Source organism: Galeopterus variegatus, unplaced genomic scaffold, assembly GCF_000696425.1.
Source record: "Galeopterus variegatus unplaced genomic scaffold, G_variegatus-3.0.2 Scaffold271, whole genome shotgun sequence".
Classification (NCBI taxonomy): Eukaryota; Metazoa; Chordata; class Mammalia; order Dermoptera; family Cynocephalidae; genus Galeopterus; species Galeopterus variegatus.
Window position 1 is genome coordinate 844,472 of NW_007726382.1, and position 16,311 is coordinate 860,782.

Genomic DNA, 16,311 nt, shown 5'->3' on the forward strand with positions numbered 1-16,311 from the left:
ATATATATTTTGGGGAATGTTGTTGCTTATTTTTACTGAGCCACTTTGCTAAACCAGGAAGTTGGAGACATCATGACACTTTGTCCCAAAATACTTAAGCATGCATCTTCTAAGAACAAGGACTGACTCCTACGTAGCTACAGTATAATAATCACATTCAGGAAATTTAACACTGATACAATACTATCATTTAACATATAATTGACAAAATAATTTAATATATAATTGACAAATAATTCAAAACTTCCAAATTTATCCTGTATAGCTGTTTTTTTGAATAACTACATTTTATTGAATGAGATATGGGGCTTTCTAGAATTCCAAAATAAGTTTTCTGATTTCTTTATATACCTCACCACTAATTCTTTTTTTTAGTAGCTTGTATTTGTCTAGAGCAGTTTTAAGTTCACAGCAAATTTAAGTGCAAAGTGCACAGTGTTCCTATATACCCTCCCACCACCGCCCCACACAGAGGCACAGCTGCCCGCACTACCAACATCCCACACCAGAGTGGTTCATTGTAGCAATCAATGAACCTACATTGAAATCATCATTATCACCTAAAGTCCATAGTTTACATTGGGTTCACTCTTGGTGTTATATGTTCTACAGGTTTTGACAAATGTATAATGGCATGTATTGTAGTGGATTGAATGTCCCCCCTCAAACTCAATGAAGCTTGAATTGTGTCTCCCAAGTTTTATGTATTAGAAACTCAGCCCCCATTGTGACTATTGGGAGGGTGGGAAATCCTATTATGGTAATTGAAAGGTGGAGCCTTGGGGAGGTGATTAGACTCTAGGACCATGCCCTAGTGAACGGATTAAAAATTGTGGTCAGGGGCATGGTTCTGAGGGCTTTAAAAAAAGAGTGAATGAGGAAGTTAGTCTCTCTCTCTGCTCTACCATTTTCTGCCATGTGAGACCCCTGGGGGTCACTGTCACCACCATCAAGACCCTCACCAGACATGTTCCTTGGATTTTGGACTTCCCAGCCTCTGAAACTGTAAGCAATAAATTTCATTTTCTTAGAAATTACCCAGATCCAGGTATTTTGTTATAAGCAACCAAAATGGACTAATACATGTATCCACCACTGTAGTATCATTGAATAGTTTCACTGCCCTAAAAATCTTCTGGGATCTGCCTTTCATCCCTCCCAATCCCCTAATCCCTGGTAACCACTAATCTTTTTAGTGTCTCCATGGTTTTACCTTTTCAAGAATGTCATGTAGCAGGATTCATACTGTATGTAGCCTTTTCACATTGATTTCTTTCACTTATATGTTTTTAAGGTTCTTCCACACCTTTGCATAGCTTGGTAGCTCATTTTTTTTTTAATGCTGAATAATATTGCATTGACTGGATGTACCACACTTTATTTATCCATTCACCTATTGAAAGATATTTGGTTGCTTCCAAGTTTTGGCAATTATTAATAAAGCTGCTATAAATATTTGTGTTCAGGTTTCTGTAGGGACAAGTTTTCAACTCCTTTGGGTAAATACCAAGAATAATAACTGCTGAATTATACAGTAAGAATATTTTTGTAAGAAACTGCCACACTCTCTTCCAAAGTGGCTGTACCATTTTGTATTCCTACTATCAGTGAATGAAAGTTACTGTTGCTTCACATCCTTGCCAACATCTAGTGTTGTCAATATTCTAAATGTTGGCCATTCTAGCAGGTGTGTAGTGGTATCTCATTTTAATTTACAATTCCCTAATAACAAAGGATGATAATCATTTTATATGCTTATTTACCATCTGTATATCTTCTTTGGTGAAGTGTGTGCAAGTCTTTTACGCACCTTCTAATTAGGTTTTTTGTTTTCTTATTGTTGAGTTTTAAGAGTTCTCTGTGTATTTTGGGTAACAGTCCTTTATGTCACATATGTCTTTCGCAGATATTTTCTCACAGTCTGTGTCCTGTCATGTCTTCTCATTCTCTTGACAAGTGTGTTTTGCAGAGCAGAAATTTTTAATTTTAGTGAAGTCCAGCTTATCAATTATTTCCTTCATTGATCATGACTTTGGTAATGTATCTTAAAAGTTATTATGATACCCAAGGTCATCTAGGTTTTCTCCTGTTATCTTCTCTGAGTTTTATAGTCTGGCATTTTACATTTATGTCTATAATCCATTCTCAGTTAATTTTTGTGAAGAATGTAAGCTCTGTGTCTAGATTTCTTTCTTTGCATGTGGCTGTCCAGTTGCTCCAACACCATTTGTTGTAAAGACTATCTTTTTCTCCATTATATTGCCTTTGCTCCTTTTTCAAAGATCAGTTGACCATATTTGCATGGGTCTATTTTGGGGCTCTCTATTATGTTCCATTGATCTATCTGTCTATTCATGTACCAATGCTATGCTGTTTTTGTTACTATTACTTCACCATAAGTCTTGAAATCAGGTAGTGACAGTCCTCCAATTTTGTTCTTCTCTTTCAATATTGTGTTAGCTATCTAGATCTTTTGCCTCTCCATGGAAACTTTAGACTCAGTTTGTCAATGTCCACATGATAACATCCTGGGATTCTGATTGGAATTGCTTTTAATCTATAGATCAAGTTGGGAAGAACTGACATCTTGACCATATTGAGTCTTCTTTGAACACAGACTATCTCTCCACTTATTTAGTACTTCTATTTCTTTCATCAGAGTTTTGTAGTTTTCCTCAGATAGATCATGTATATATTTTGTTAGATTTATACCTCAGTATTTCTTCTGGAAAGGATGCTAATATAAATGGTATTGTGTTTTTAATTTCACTTGTTCATTACTGGCATATAGGAAAGTGACTAACTTTTGTATAGTAACCTTGTATCCTGCAACCTTGCTGTAACTACTTATTAGTTCCAGGAGTTTTTTAATTGATTCCTTCAGATTTTCTGCAATCATATCATCTGTGAACAAAGATAAGTCTATTTCTTCCTTCCCATTCCATATACATTTTATTTCCTTTTCTTGCCTTATTGCATTAGCTAGGGCTTCCAGAATGGTTCTAAGGAGTGGTGAGAGAGGACATCCTTACCTTGTTCCTGATCTTACTGGGAAAGCTTATGTTAGCTATAGGATTTTTGTAGATGTTCTTTATCAAGTTGAAGAAGTTCCCCTCTATTTCTAGTTTGCTGAGTTACCATGAATAGATGTTAGATTTCATCTAGATTATCGAATTTGTGAGCATAGATTTCTTCACAGTATTCCTTGACTATACTTTTAATGTCCATAGAATCTGTAGTGAAGTCCCCTCTTTCATTTCTGATATAAGTAATTTGTCTCTTCTTTTTTTCCCTCAGCATAGCTAGAGGCTATCAATTTTATTGATCTTCTCACAGAAACAGCATTCGTTTTCAATGATTTTGTCTATTAATTTCCTGTTTTTGATTTCATTGATTTCTGGTCTAATTTTTATTATTTCCTTTCGTCATCTTACTTTGGATTTAATTTGCTCTTTTTATTTTTTTTCCAGTTTCCTAATGTGGAAGCTTAGATTACTGATTTTAGATCTTCCTACTTTTCTAATATATGCATTCAACGCTATAAGTTTCCCTCTAAGCATTATTTTTGCTGCATTTTACAAACTTTGATAAGTTGTATTTTCATTTTCATGTAACTCAAAATACTTTTAAATTTCTTTTTCTTTGACCCATGTGTTATTTAGAAGTATGGTGCTTAATCTCCAGGTATTTTGGGATTTTTCCAGCTATCTTTCTGTTATTATTTTGTAGTTTATGTCCATTGTGGTCTGAGAACAGACATTGTATGATTTCTCTTCTTTTAAATTTTTTAAGGTGTGTTTTACAGCCCAGAATGTGGTCTATCCTGGTGAATGTTCCATGCGAGTTTGAGAAGAATGTGTGTTCCACTGTTGTTGATGAAGCAGTCTCAGATAGCCATTATATCCAGGTGATTGATAGTGCAACTAAGTTCAATTATGTTCTTATTGATTTTCTGCCTGCTGAATCTACTTCTGAGAGGGGGTGTTGAAGTCTCCAACCATAATAATATATTCATCTCTTTTTCCATGCAGTTCTATCAGTTTCTGCCTCAGGTATTTTAACACAACTCTCTTGTTAGGCACCTAAATGTAAGAGCTAAAACCATAAAACTCTTAGAAGAAAACACAGGAGAAAAACTTCAAGACAATGGATTTGGCAATGGTTTCTTGGATATGACCCCAAAGCACAGGCAACAAAAGAAAACATAAATTGGACTGCATCAAAATTTAAAACTTTTGTGCATCAAAGGACACAACTATTGGAGGGAAAGGGAACCCACTATGGAGAAAACATTTCCAGATTATATATCTGATAATGGTTTAATATCCAGAATATATAATAAAAAAACACCTACAACTCAACAACAAAAAAACAAACTGCCTGATTTTTAAAATTGGCAAAGACTTTAATAGACATTTCTATGAAGAAGATATACTAATACTCAATAAGCACATGAAAAGATGTCCAACATCACTACTCATTATAGAAATGCAAATCAAAAACCATGATGAGATATCATCTCACACCTGAGGATGGCTACTATCAATAAGACAGATCAACAGATGAATGGATAAACAAAATGTGTTACATACATATGATGGAATATTATTCAGCCTTAAAAGGGGCGGAGGCATCTTACACATGCTACAACACGGATGAACACTGAGGACATTAGGCTAAGTGAAATAAGCTAGTCACAAAAGGACAAATACATATGCTTCATTTATATGAGGTCCTAGAGTAGTCAAATTCATGAGATGGAAAGTAGCATGGTGGCTGCCAGGGACAGGGGAGTGGGGAATTATCATTGAATATGAATAGTTTCAGTTTTCAAAGATGACAAGTTCTGAAGATGGATGGTGGCAGTGGTTGCACAGCAATGTGAATGCATTTAATGCCACTCAATTTAAACATAAATTTTATGTTTATGTGTATTTTACCCAATTTAAAAATAATTTTTAGGGCCAGCCCGGTGGCACACTGGAGAGTGCGCCGCTTGGGAGCGCAGCGGCGCTCCCGCCGAGGGTTCGGATCCCATGTGGAGACTGGTTCCCGCTCACTGGCTGAGCGTGGTGCGGGCGCAACACCGAGGGTTGCAATCCCGTTGCCGGTCCCCAGTACGGGCGCGACACCGAGGGTTACGATCCCGTTACCAGTCAGTACAAAAGACAAAAAGGAAAAAAATAAAAAATAAAAAATAATAATTTTTAAAAATAAAAACCACCAGCCTTACTCACATTCATTAGAGCAGTGGTAACACAGTCATGACTATGGGATATTTTCAGTGACCAGTAACCAAAAAGCAGACTGCTGTATCTTTGATCTAGGTCTAGTATAAGGTCTAGAGTAACGAAATATTCCACAACACGATCTTGAGTGGCCCAGACTATCTCATTGTTAGGAAGGAGAGGTAACGTTTCCCACATGCCTCCACTGATGAGCTATCTTCCCATCACTATCTCCTGCTGGTTTATCTTTAATCACTCTCCCCGGTGCAACTTCCTTGGAAAGGAAAACTTCATTAAAAAACAAAGCATAACACAAAGACAGAAATATAAATTAACTTGGAATTTCTATCACATGAAAATCTAACGTAAATGGAATGAAATACAACTAATATATAAAAGAGATAATACCCTGATGGTCCTTGAATAGCAGAAACACTAATGATCAGACTATGTAATTATAATACTTAAGTAAAAAAGTCCCATGGTACCTTCACATAGCTTCTGAAGACTAAATATTCCTATGGCTTTTTTAACAGAAATATTTATCACAATAATTGTAGATTCACATGCACTTGCAAGAAATAATAGAGATCCCTTGTACACTTTGCCCTGTTTCCTCCATTTTGAAAAATTACAGTACAATCTCACAACCAGGATATGGATACTGATACAATCTGCTGACCTTATGCAAGTTTTCCCAGTTTTACTTGTACTCATTTATGTGTTTGCATGTGTGTATTAAGTTCTATTACTATTTTATCGTCTGTTTACATTTGTGTATCCACCACTACAAACAAGATGTTAACCTGTTCCAAAACCACAAGGATCCCTGTTGCTCTTTTATAACTATATACACCTCTCCTATCTTTTACACCTGGCAACAACTAATCTGTTCTCACTTTCTAAATTCTGTCATTTCAAAAATGCTGTATGGATGGAATCACACTGTATATAAGTTATTGGGATTGGCTTTTTTGCTCAGCATATTTTTCTGAAAAATCATCCAAGTTATTACAGGTTTCAATAGTTTGTTCCCTTTTATTGCTGAGCACTATTCCATGGTATGCATATACAGAGTTTATTTAACCATTCACGTGCTGAAGGACATCTGGGCTGATTCCACTTCTGGGCTATTAAAAATAAAGCTAATATTTATTTCCAAACATTCATGTACAGGTTTTTGTGTGAACTACTCCTAAGACTTTTAAAGTTCATTTTATTAATTTTGATTGTGAAAACTTTGCATGCCATTTTTGATGATTATTCATTAAACAGTAAAACAGAATATTCCTTTTTTATCACCTTGCATGACAAACAGTTCTGGTTTTGTAAATATGGAGAAAAGCACTTAAAAGATTTAAATATTATTTAATATTTAAACAATATAGCATTAATAAATTAAAATTAATATACTCACCAATAAATGCACTATCAGATTCCAATAATGAATTTTTCAAGACATCATTAGTATCATCTCTGGGCTAAAAGAAACATCATATATTAATGACTATTTTTATTAGTCCTATGTGGAAAAATAAGAAATTTGTACTAAGAAGAAGCACAAGTTTCCATACTGTTCCCCCAAAAAGCTAAAGAGGATGGGGAGAAGTAGGACTGCTTCCCTCCTACACCACATTCAAATGGCCAGAAAATACTGGAAAGCCTTAGCACATACCACTCCCACCAAGACAGTGAGGGAAACAGTAAGACCTGATCTCTCCTGATTAGAGATTCTGGCAAGTAAAGACATTTACTTCCTAATTCCACTCCTTCCTGCCCCCTTGTGGTTGAAGTCAAATAAAAAGATCACATTACTGCTGATGAAAATATAATTAAACATTAGAAGTCTTTAACGACTGCTGGGATTCATTCATCCTTTCAATAAGTCTGTATAGTGCACTTTACTATTTCTTCCATGCTATGAACTGGGGATACAAAGATGAATTAATAGTTTCTGCTCTGGAGTAGATCATAGACCCATAGGAGGGAGAGAGACGTGCCCTCAGATAATGATAGCCCTATGTGACAGCAATTGTCACAATGACATAGCACAGATATAAAGGGACATACAATAGGGGACAAAATTAATGCTAGGGTTGGGCTTATTATAATGAGCTCCCAAATGAAAGGTAACTTAAATTTACATATAGAGAATTATAAAATACAGAATAATATCACCATATATGTCAGAAGGAACCTAAAGTTGGCTAACACCTTCCTGCACCACCCCACCAGATTTCTGGGCTTTGCTAGAACACTCCAGCAAAGAGCTGTCCACTAATTTTTGAGGCAATAAATTCCACTGATACTCAGCATTCATTATCCGAAGTTTCTTCTCTTGTACTGAATTTTTCCATATACTAAATTTAAATCTTTTTAATTTACCACCCACCGATACTATATCTACTTCCTAGCATGATTATGGTGATGATAATCACAGCAGATGAATCAAATGGTCTGAACCAGCTGTTCTCAGCACTTACACATTCTACCCAACTTCTCTTCTGCCCACAGCCCTCCACACAACTGAAGAGTGATCAAAGTACACCTAATTCTTATGTTCTCCATGACAATCATCCTCAATTTCATCCTGTTTTCCATATAATCCAGTTTCTAGGAAGATCAGGAGCCCAAAATTTATTAGCTTTTGTGTAACAGCCATGACAAACTTTGGCTTATGCTGCTCTTCTACTCAGCAAAATCTTTGTTATTAATCCAGGATTTTAAGCAAAACCCCAGATGTTAAATTTCAGTATCTTTTAACAGAGAAACATGACTGCCACATATGGAAGAACCTCACGACCTGCAGATCCTTTCCCAGTAGGTGTCAAGACATCTCAGGCCACTGTGGTGCAGGAAAAAGCAGGAGCTCTGTACCAACCTGGGTTCAAATCTGGACTTCACTGCTTATTAATGTTGTATGACCGTGGGCAAGATAATAAGCCTTTAAATATCAGTTTCCTCTTATGCAAAATAGAGATAAGCATACCTTGTAAGCTTTAGAACAAATAAAGGTCAAATACCTCACTCAGGTAGAGTGTGGTCAATAAATGGCTATTCCCAATATCGTTGTATTATCATTATTATGAGTCCAAAACCATGCACCAACAGCTACTAACTAGTAACCCTGGGCAATAAGAGCCTAGCTGAGCCTTACTTTTACAGTCTGAAAATGGGAACACTACCTATTTCCAACCTCTACCTTTTCACCTGACCTCTCTCATATCTGTGTACTCACCAGCTCCAAATGTTTGTCTAACAGGCACTTCAAACTTACCATGCCTAAAATGAAGTACCCAATCTTCCCATGACCCTTAAATTTGTTTCTCCTGCTTCTCCACCTCTGTTAATAGCAACTCCCGGCCAAAAGCCATGAAGTCCATCTTTGACTCCTGTCATACTCCACTTCAGTATGCCAAAAATCCAGTAGGTCTCCTTTGAAAATAAATCCAAACACTTCTGACACTTCCACTGCACTCACCCCGGCCTAAGCCACCTTACCTCTTGCCTAGATTACTGCAATACCATTCTTTCCTCTTCTGTCTATTTTCAATGCCCAGCAGTCAGTGATCAAGGGAAAACATCAACCACAAGCACAGCATAAAACCAAAGCCCTGGGACAGCCTCTGAGGCCCTGCAGCCTCACGCCAGCACCTGTCTGCCCCATTTGCTCCCACTTGCCCCTTCCCACAGCTTGCTCCTTACATGCACCAGGCCAACTCTGCCGGGGCCTCTGCCTGAAATGTCTGTCCTCCAGATTTCCCCCATATTTCCCATGGCACCTCCCTGGTCTCCTTACTCAAATGTTACCTATGCCCTGAGGCCCCATGCCCACTACATTTCAAACCATAACCCCAGTACTCCCCAATTCCTTTTCTGTGCTCTCATTTTCACCATACCACCATGATTTAACATACTATATAGATTAATGTGTTTATTGTCTCTCCCTCCTTTCAGAATGTAAGCCATTAGAAAGCAGAAATCTTTGTCCCTTTTGTTTACTCCATACCCCCAGCACCTGCAACAGTTTCTGGTCCATAGAAGTGCTCAATAAATACTTGCTGAATGAATCCCTTCCCTTTACTCAGTCTTGAACAAATGTCACCTCCTCAGTGAGAATTATTACTCTGTATCCCTTTATCTTGCTTATTTTATTTATAGGCCTCACCACTACTTTCATTATAGACTCCTACTTCTATCACTGTTAATCTTAATAACAGCAAACTCTTACACTGTACTTATTAAGAGCCAGGCCCTACTCTAAGAGCTTTTAATATATTATCTTACTTAATCCTCATAGCAACACTGGAGCTATTTTTATTTATTTAATAAACACATATAAAACTTATTATATGCTGGGCCTGTCTCTAAATGCCTTGAAAATATTTTATATTTATTTATTGATTGATTGATTGTTTTTTTGGCAGCTGGCTGGTATGGGGATCTGAACCATTGACCTTGGTGTTATACTACCACACTCTAACCAACTGAGCTAACTGCTTAGGAAGCTGAGGCACAGAGAGATTAAATAATTTGCCCTAAGTTACAGAGCTAAAAACAGACTCCCTCAGCCTACCACTAGAATCTTGTTCTTAGCCATTACAATATGTTTTCCCTACATATCATACGAACACTTCTCTAGCTACCCAATACACTGATCAGATGAGATTTAAATTCTTTCTTAACTCAATATTCCTGAAGAATTCAAAATTTGTAATACTAACTTATCACATTCCTAAAAATTTTTATCCCCCAAAACTAACTTGAAAACTTATGACTGATTGCTTACCATTCTTTGCTCTTGTACTTTAGCACTTGGGATGGCATCAACTGCAGTCAATGGAGAACAAAAACAAAAGTTTAGAAAATGTTAAGAAATAAAAATAAATTTTAGAATATCTTTTATGACCAGCTCTCTACTGAAAATTATTTTTAAACTACCATACTTCAGAATATTTTTAAAATACAACTTGCTTATCGATAAATACAACCCTTCTAGTTGGATAAAATTCTTCCATTCACATTAATGAATATAGCAAGTAAACTCAAAACTGATGCATTCAGAAAAAGGAAATGATTAATGTAAAATTCTTCACCATCTTCTGTTACATTTCGAAAATCGGTATAGAAAGTTGTTGAGTGGAGGCTTACAGTCAAGATGGCAGAATAGACAGTCACCAGTGTCACTCTCTCCAATAAATCAACCAATTTACAACTATTAAAAAGCAACGACAGCCAAGTGGGGGCTGCTAGAGTCCAGGGGAAGAGGAGGAAAGACCTACAGAGTACATGAAGGCAGGAGAAGCCACAATGAGAAAAAGAAAGGATTGCTCCTACCATTTCAAATCCTGGCCTCTTTAAGGCTGGAGCTGGTGAGCACATGGAGCAAGAGCTGGCAATAGCCGCAGCTGTTCCCTTCATATGAAGTTTCTTGGAAACGGCAGGGGAGAAGAGGGCCTTAGTGGCCCTTAGGCCAGCAGGACCACTAAGAGGGTTCCCGTGGACCCACGTAGGAGCAAGGAGCCACAACAACTGAAAAAAGGAACCACTGAGAGGACGGTGAGTCATGGTAAGGGACCAGGGAAGTGTTTGGAGTGCAGGCAGTAGGGTAGATGGGTCCACCGGGGGAACACTGGGGCACCTCATGGGCAGCTGATCTGCCCCCAATCTGCACTGGACCAGTCAGAGGAGACTGGTCACGAATACAGAATTGCAGGGGGAGCAGTTTGCTGAAAAGACTCAGGCCCAGACCAGAGTTTCTATGCAACCCAAGTGTACGGATTTCACGAGACCCAGAAGTACCTACAAAGTCAACCATTAAAACATAAGCTGCACAATAAGCCTTCCCCAGGGAATCAGCAGCAAAGCAGCAATTTGGCTTAACCACAGGGCTCAAGTGTTGGTCCCCACAGGAAGTTCCCCCATTTTAGAAGTAAGCAAAGGACAACAAATTAGTTCCCAAGTACAGTTTAAGTGGTGGGAACAGCAAATAATCCAACACAGAACTGAAAGAAAAAACAAAATACCTACTGACCAGAGACAAAGTTTGATATTAACTACTGAAGGTCTCACATCACTAAAGAACACCTATAACACCTAGAAGGACTGGAGGCCCCCTGGGCCCCCAAGCCAGGGATGGGGGAGGGCCTGGGGCTTCAGCCATGCCTGACACCGACAGTCCAGCGACAACTGCCAAGCTGCCACAGGAAGTGCCACGGGCTCCCAAACCAGGACAATGGGGGACTGAGGGCCTCAGGCACAGCCCCCCGACACCCACAACCAGCTGAGCAACAACCACTGAGCCACCACAGGAAGTGCCCAGGCTCCTGAGCTGGGACAGTGAAGGGCCAAGGGCTTTGGCCACATTCCCCCAACATCTGCAACCAGCCCAGCAACAACACTGAACCACTGCTGGAAGCTCCCTGGTCTCCCCTGAAGGAATGAGGGGGGTGCCATGGGCCTCAACCATGCCCCCCTTCCTCCTTCTCCCACCATATTTCCTTCCCCCTTTGCCTCTCCCTCTCCCACCCAATTGTTCTGCAACAACAAATTTTTATCAACGTCTTGACCTGCGATCTGGGCCTAAAGTGTCACATCATTTACTTCCGTGATGCTGTCTCACAGGTCAAAAAAGCTTCCTCTGATTCTGCAAGCCAGACCAGCCTGCCAAAGTAGGGTCTTAAACTTTCCTAAAAATAATTGGTAGGACCATCCCTCCTAATCTTATCTGATTGTTATGTTTTTATGACTTATTTTCCATGGCCACCACCCTCGACGGCCTGAAGGCTGGCAAAGCTAGTGAAATTCAGGTGTGAGGGCCATGCAGCACTCGGAGTATCAACAGGGCCCATGTACGCTCTCTGAGACAACTGGTCTCTACTCTGCCTCTAGGTGCCCGCCCCCCATTCCGTTACGCACTCCCACAGGACCTTAGATTTCTTCTATGCAAAATTCGTCACACTTATTTAGCATCTAACTTCTCTAATAGACTATCAGCTCCTTGACAGCAGCAGCGTATTTCATTCATCGCCATCCCCTGAATATAGTCAGGACCGGCACTTCTAGTAGGAATATGTTGATTGGCTGACTAATGAAAACAATCATAGCCCAGTCTGATGCTTTACAGATTTTATGCCACATCAAAACTTAACTACAACCCCATACACAGTAAAGAAATGCCTCACAGGGCACTGATGTGTTTGCTCCACAGTCCTTCCTTTGTTTCCTAGCTCCTGATACAGATGTCACCTTGCTGGTCAAAGTACTCGGTCCTCTTGGCGACAGGGAAAGACTGGGCCCCTCTCATGCATGTATACACCACCCCAGCTGAGCCCAATCAGAGCCCTCTCCAGGACTTGATCTTTTCTGGGAACACAGGCCAAAAGGGCCATGTGAGCATGGAGCTGTCAGTGAAGGGACCTGCTTGGGACTGATATCAAGACAAGAGACAGAGAAAGCAAGCCAACAAAGAACAACCCACTGACACTATTTGAAACAGTAATAACTATTCCCTACCTTCAGCACCTTCCTGTATTTTTATTCTGTTCAGCCTCTTCTGCTGCTCTCTTAACAGGGCTTGCTGCTGAATCTCTAAAGTCTGATGATCTCTTGGAGGATCTGGGTACATATATTTCAGATCAACGCGTGTTTCTGAATCTGGTATAAAAATTATTACATAACTAAGTTGAATCTTGTTTTCAAATGAGATTTTATAAAACTTCACTATAAGTAACATGAGTAACCTAATTTCAAAATCAGAGAACAACATATTTACTTAGTGGGACATCACCAAAGTCAAAGGACATTAAATAGCCATAAAACTAAAGAAATTAATATTCTTTAACAAATGCCTTTTCACAAACTTATCAACATTAAGAGGAAGCCCCCAGAACAAGCAGCAGCTGTGGGTGATGCATTCTCTATCCCTGCCTTCCCCACTCCCACAAGATGCCACCGAGAACACATGGCAAGGCAATATATGCAGGTGTATCCAGTGGTCAGCCATGTGGTGACGACTCAGGCAGCCATGAAACACTATAATCACAGAAGACTTCTCAAACATCCAGGAAAGATGAAAAAATCATATTATTAGCCAATTAATATTTTAGCTCTTGCAACTATCATGCAGAAAACAAGATAAATGCAGTCTGGCTGGAACTTTAGGAGGGATGCCATTACTAGGGAAGTGACAGTATAAGAATTCACCTCTGCCACAATTTCATGACTATCAATTAATCAGAATGAAATGTTAAATATTAATTTTTAAATCTTCATAATAAATATATAGTCCATACATATAAAAAGCCCTAAAAATATTATTCCCTTTGACCCACTAATTATATTACTAGGATATAATTTCAAGACATGATCCTAAATATGTAAAAAGCTCTATGATCAGAAATTATCAAAAGGATAAAATAGTGAAAATGGGAAACATCTTGAATATCTAAGAATTAGAAAATGGTTAAAAGCAATTAGCAGAGGCTCTGGACACACAAACTTGAACTGGACCCTGACTTCACCACTTCCAGACTGTTTCTATTCTAGAAAAAATAATACCAACCACCAAGTCACAAGCTGAATGAGAACCAGATGTGATAAAACAGAAAAATGAATGGCTCATTTCTACAGTTTAAACTTTTCTGGTCTCAAGACCTCTTCACACTCTTAAAAATTGAGAGCCCCAAAGAGCTGTTATTTATGTATCTCTCTCTCTCTCTCTCTTTCTCTCTCTCTCTCTCTCTCTCTCTCTCTCTCTCTCTCTCACACACACACACACACACACACACACTTTCCATTGTAAAAAATTAAAACGAAGAAATTTTTAAAACATAAGAACACGCAAGCACACATTCTATTAGCTTCAGAGAGATGAAGTCATCACATGCCGTGGGTACTCTGGAAACCCTGTATACACACGACAGAATGAGAATGAAAAAGAAAAATAATGCCTCAGTTTATAATAAAAAACCTTGACCTCGTAGGTCCATAGACCAAACTCTAAGACCCACTGGCTTAATACAATGCCTGGCAGATAATAAGTAATCAATAAATGATAGCATTAAAAATAACTATGGTATATGTAACTGATGATACATGTAAATCTAAGTGAAAAAGAAAAAAAATTAAATAATTGTCTTTTTTTGTTTAAATTATGCTCAACAAGACTACAAAATATCCAAATGTTAATTGTGTTTATATATAAATACTTTGACTAAAGTAATTTTTCCCTCTTTTCAAATTTTAAAAATTTGCTATAATAAATAGATACTACTTTTAAAAATAAGAAAAAGAAGAAAAGTTTAAATTGTAGTTTACTGGCAGAGGTCATATGACCAGATATACAACAATTTGCCTCCTCTGCTCCAACACTTGCTCTGTTGAATGCTCCTAAAGAAAAACCACATATAATATGTATTTTGGTTCCTCTACACATTTTCTGTCTCCCAAGCCTAATGTACCTTGGCGTCTAAGCTTTCTCTCCCATTCCTTCTAGATGGCTACCTCACATCTTCTCTCAACTCTCTTCCCTCAAATCCCCTAGATTTCCTCCTACCTACTCAGGGACCTTCCTCTTCAACAATTATTCCTTCCCTGTCCTATATCCTAAACCTCTTCCTCCTGCTCTTCATATTAGCATCCTAACAAGTTCTTCCAGCTCCAGACCCTTCTCCACTTCCCACCCAAGCTTCTTCCGTCGGTGGTCTTATGCCTATTGCCTCCAAAATCTTGCCTCCTAATTAATCCTCATTCCAAAGTTAATTGGCTTCTGATCCAATCATTCCACTTTTAAAGATCTAGTTGAGGTCACCAATGACCTCTGATCCAAATGACACTTTCTGATATTCATCTTACACGATCTCATTGATATAATCACTCTCTTCCCTTAGCTTTCAGGATCCCACATTCTCCTGCTTTCCCTCCAACTGCTTTGGCTTTTTCATAAGCTCCCTCCTCAGTCTTTTTCATAAGCTCATCTTCCTCTGTCCATCCTCCATCAAAAGCAAAGTTCCATTCTTCATGCTAGTCTATGTGATTTCATCCACGCTAAGGCTTTAACAGCTATCTGCTCTCCAAAAGAAAATTTTAGCAAAACCACAGCGATTGGTAAGTTGAAGAACTACAATATACTGAAGTTTTATTCATCATAACTTAAAATATGTATCATAAATGAAATTTCACTTTAGAAAAAGGGTACAAATGTCTTTAAAGATACTTGAATATGAGTAGAACACTCTTGCTGTATCTTTAAAATAGCAGACACCTACTCACCTCTATCTTTCAGCTCATTAAAATCATGGATATTCTGAAAAGTGGTAGTGTCTAAACCCTTAGGTGACTGTCTTCTGACAGGAGCTTGCAATCGATGTCTAGCCATGTCAAATATATCCATGGGATTCTTTTCTCTTTTCCTACAGATAAATGATAAATCATGATAAATGTGCTTTATGGAAGAAAATCTGAGTTCACATTTAATTCACTGTAAAAAAAAAAAAAATTTGGCCTCTTCACCACAGTATATTATAGAAATTTTTTTTATTTTTAATTTTAATTTATCAACATACAACATAGTTGATTTTTGTGTCCCTTTATCAATTCCTCCTTTTCCTCCCTTCCTCTCCACTCTCCCCCACATCACCATATCTGTTCATGTCTTAATAAAATCAAGGAATTGTTGTGATTGTTGTGTCTTCTTCTCCCTCAACCCCCGTTCATTTATTTACTTATTTATTTTTATTAGCTCCCACAAATAAGTGAGAACATGAGTTATTTCTCTTTCTGTGCCTGGCTAATTCCACTTAATATAATTTTTCTCTAAATCCATCCATGTTGCTGCAAACGGTAGTATTTTTTTTTTTTTATAGCAGAGTAGTATTCCATTGTGTAGATTTACCACATTTTCCTTATCCACTCATCCAATGATGGGCACTTAGGCTGGTACCAACTCTTGGCTATTGTAAATAGTGCTGCAATAAACATGGGAGTGCAGGTATCTGTTTGACATGGTGATGTCCATTCCTCTGGATATACCCAGCAGTGGAATAGCTGGGTCATATGGTAGATCTGTCTGTAGTTGTTTGAG

At 38.2% G+C, this 16,311-nt stretch overlaps 1 protein-coding gene across 4 annotated transcripts in view; it reads right to left on the bottom strand.

Annotated features, from left to right (window-relative positions):
• The window catches only part of CSPP1 (centrosome and spindle pole associated protein 1), a 110,661-nt gene that overhangs the window by 6,338 nt on the left and 88,012 nt on the right, over positions 1 to 16,311 (bottom strand). For all 4 annotated transcript variants that reach the window (XM_008566843.1, XM_008566841.1, XM_008566840.1 and 1 more), the window contains 4 exons: positions 15,501 to 15,640; positions 12,744 to 12,884; positions 10,018 to 10,058; positions 6,646 to 6,709 (listed from right to left, as the gene is read on the bottom strand). In XM_008566843.1, the coding sequence (XP_008565065.1) occupies positions 6,646 to 6,709; positions 10,018 to 10,058; positions 12,744 to 12,884; positions 15,501 to 15,640 (386 nt within the window). The remainder of the gene's footprint in view (positions 1 to 6,645; positions 6,710 to 10,017; positions 10,059 to 12,743; positions 12,885 to 15,500; positions 15,641 to 16,311) is intronic.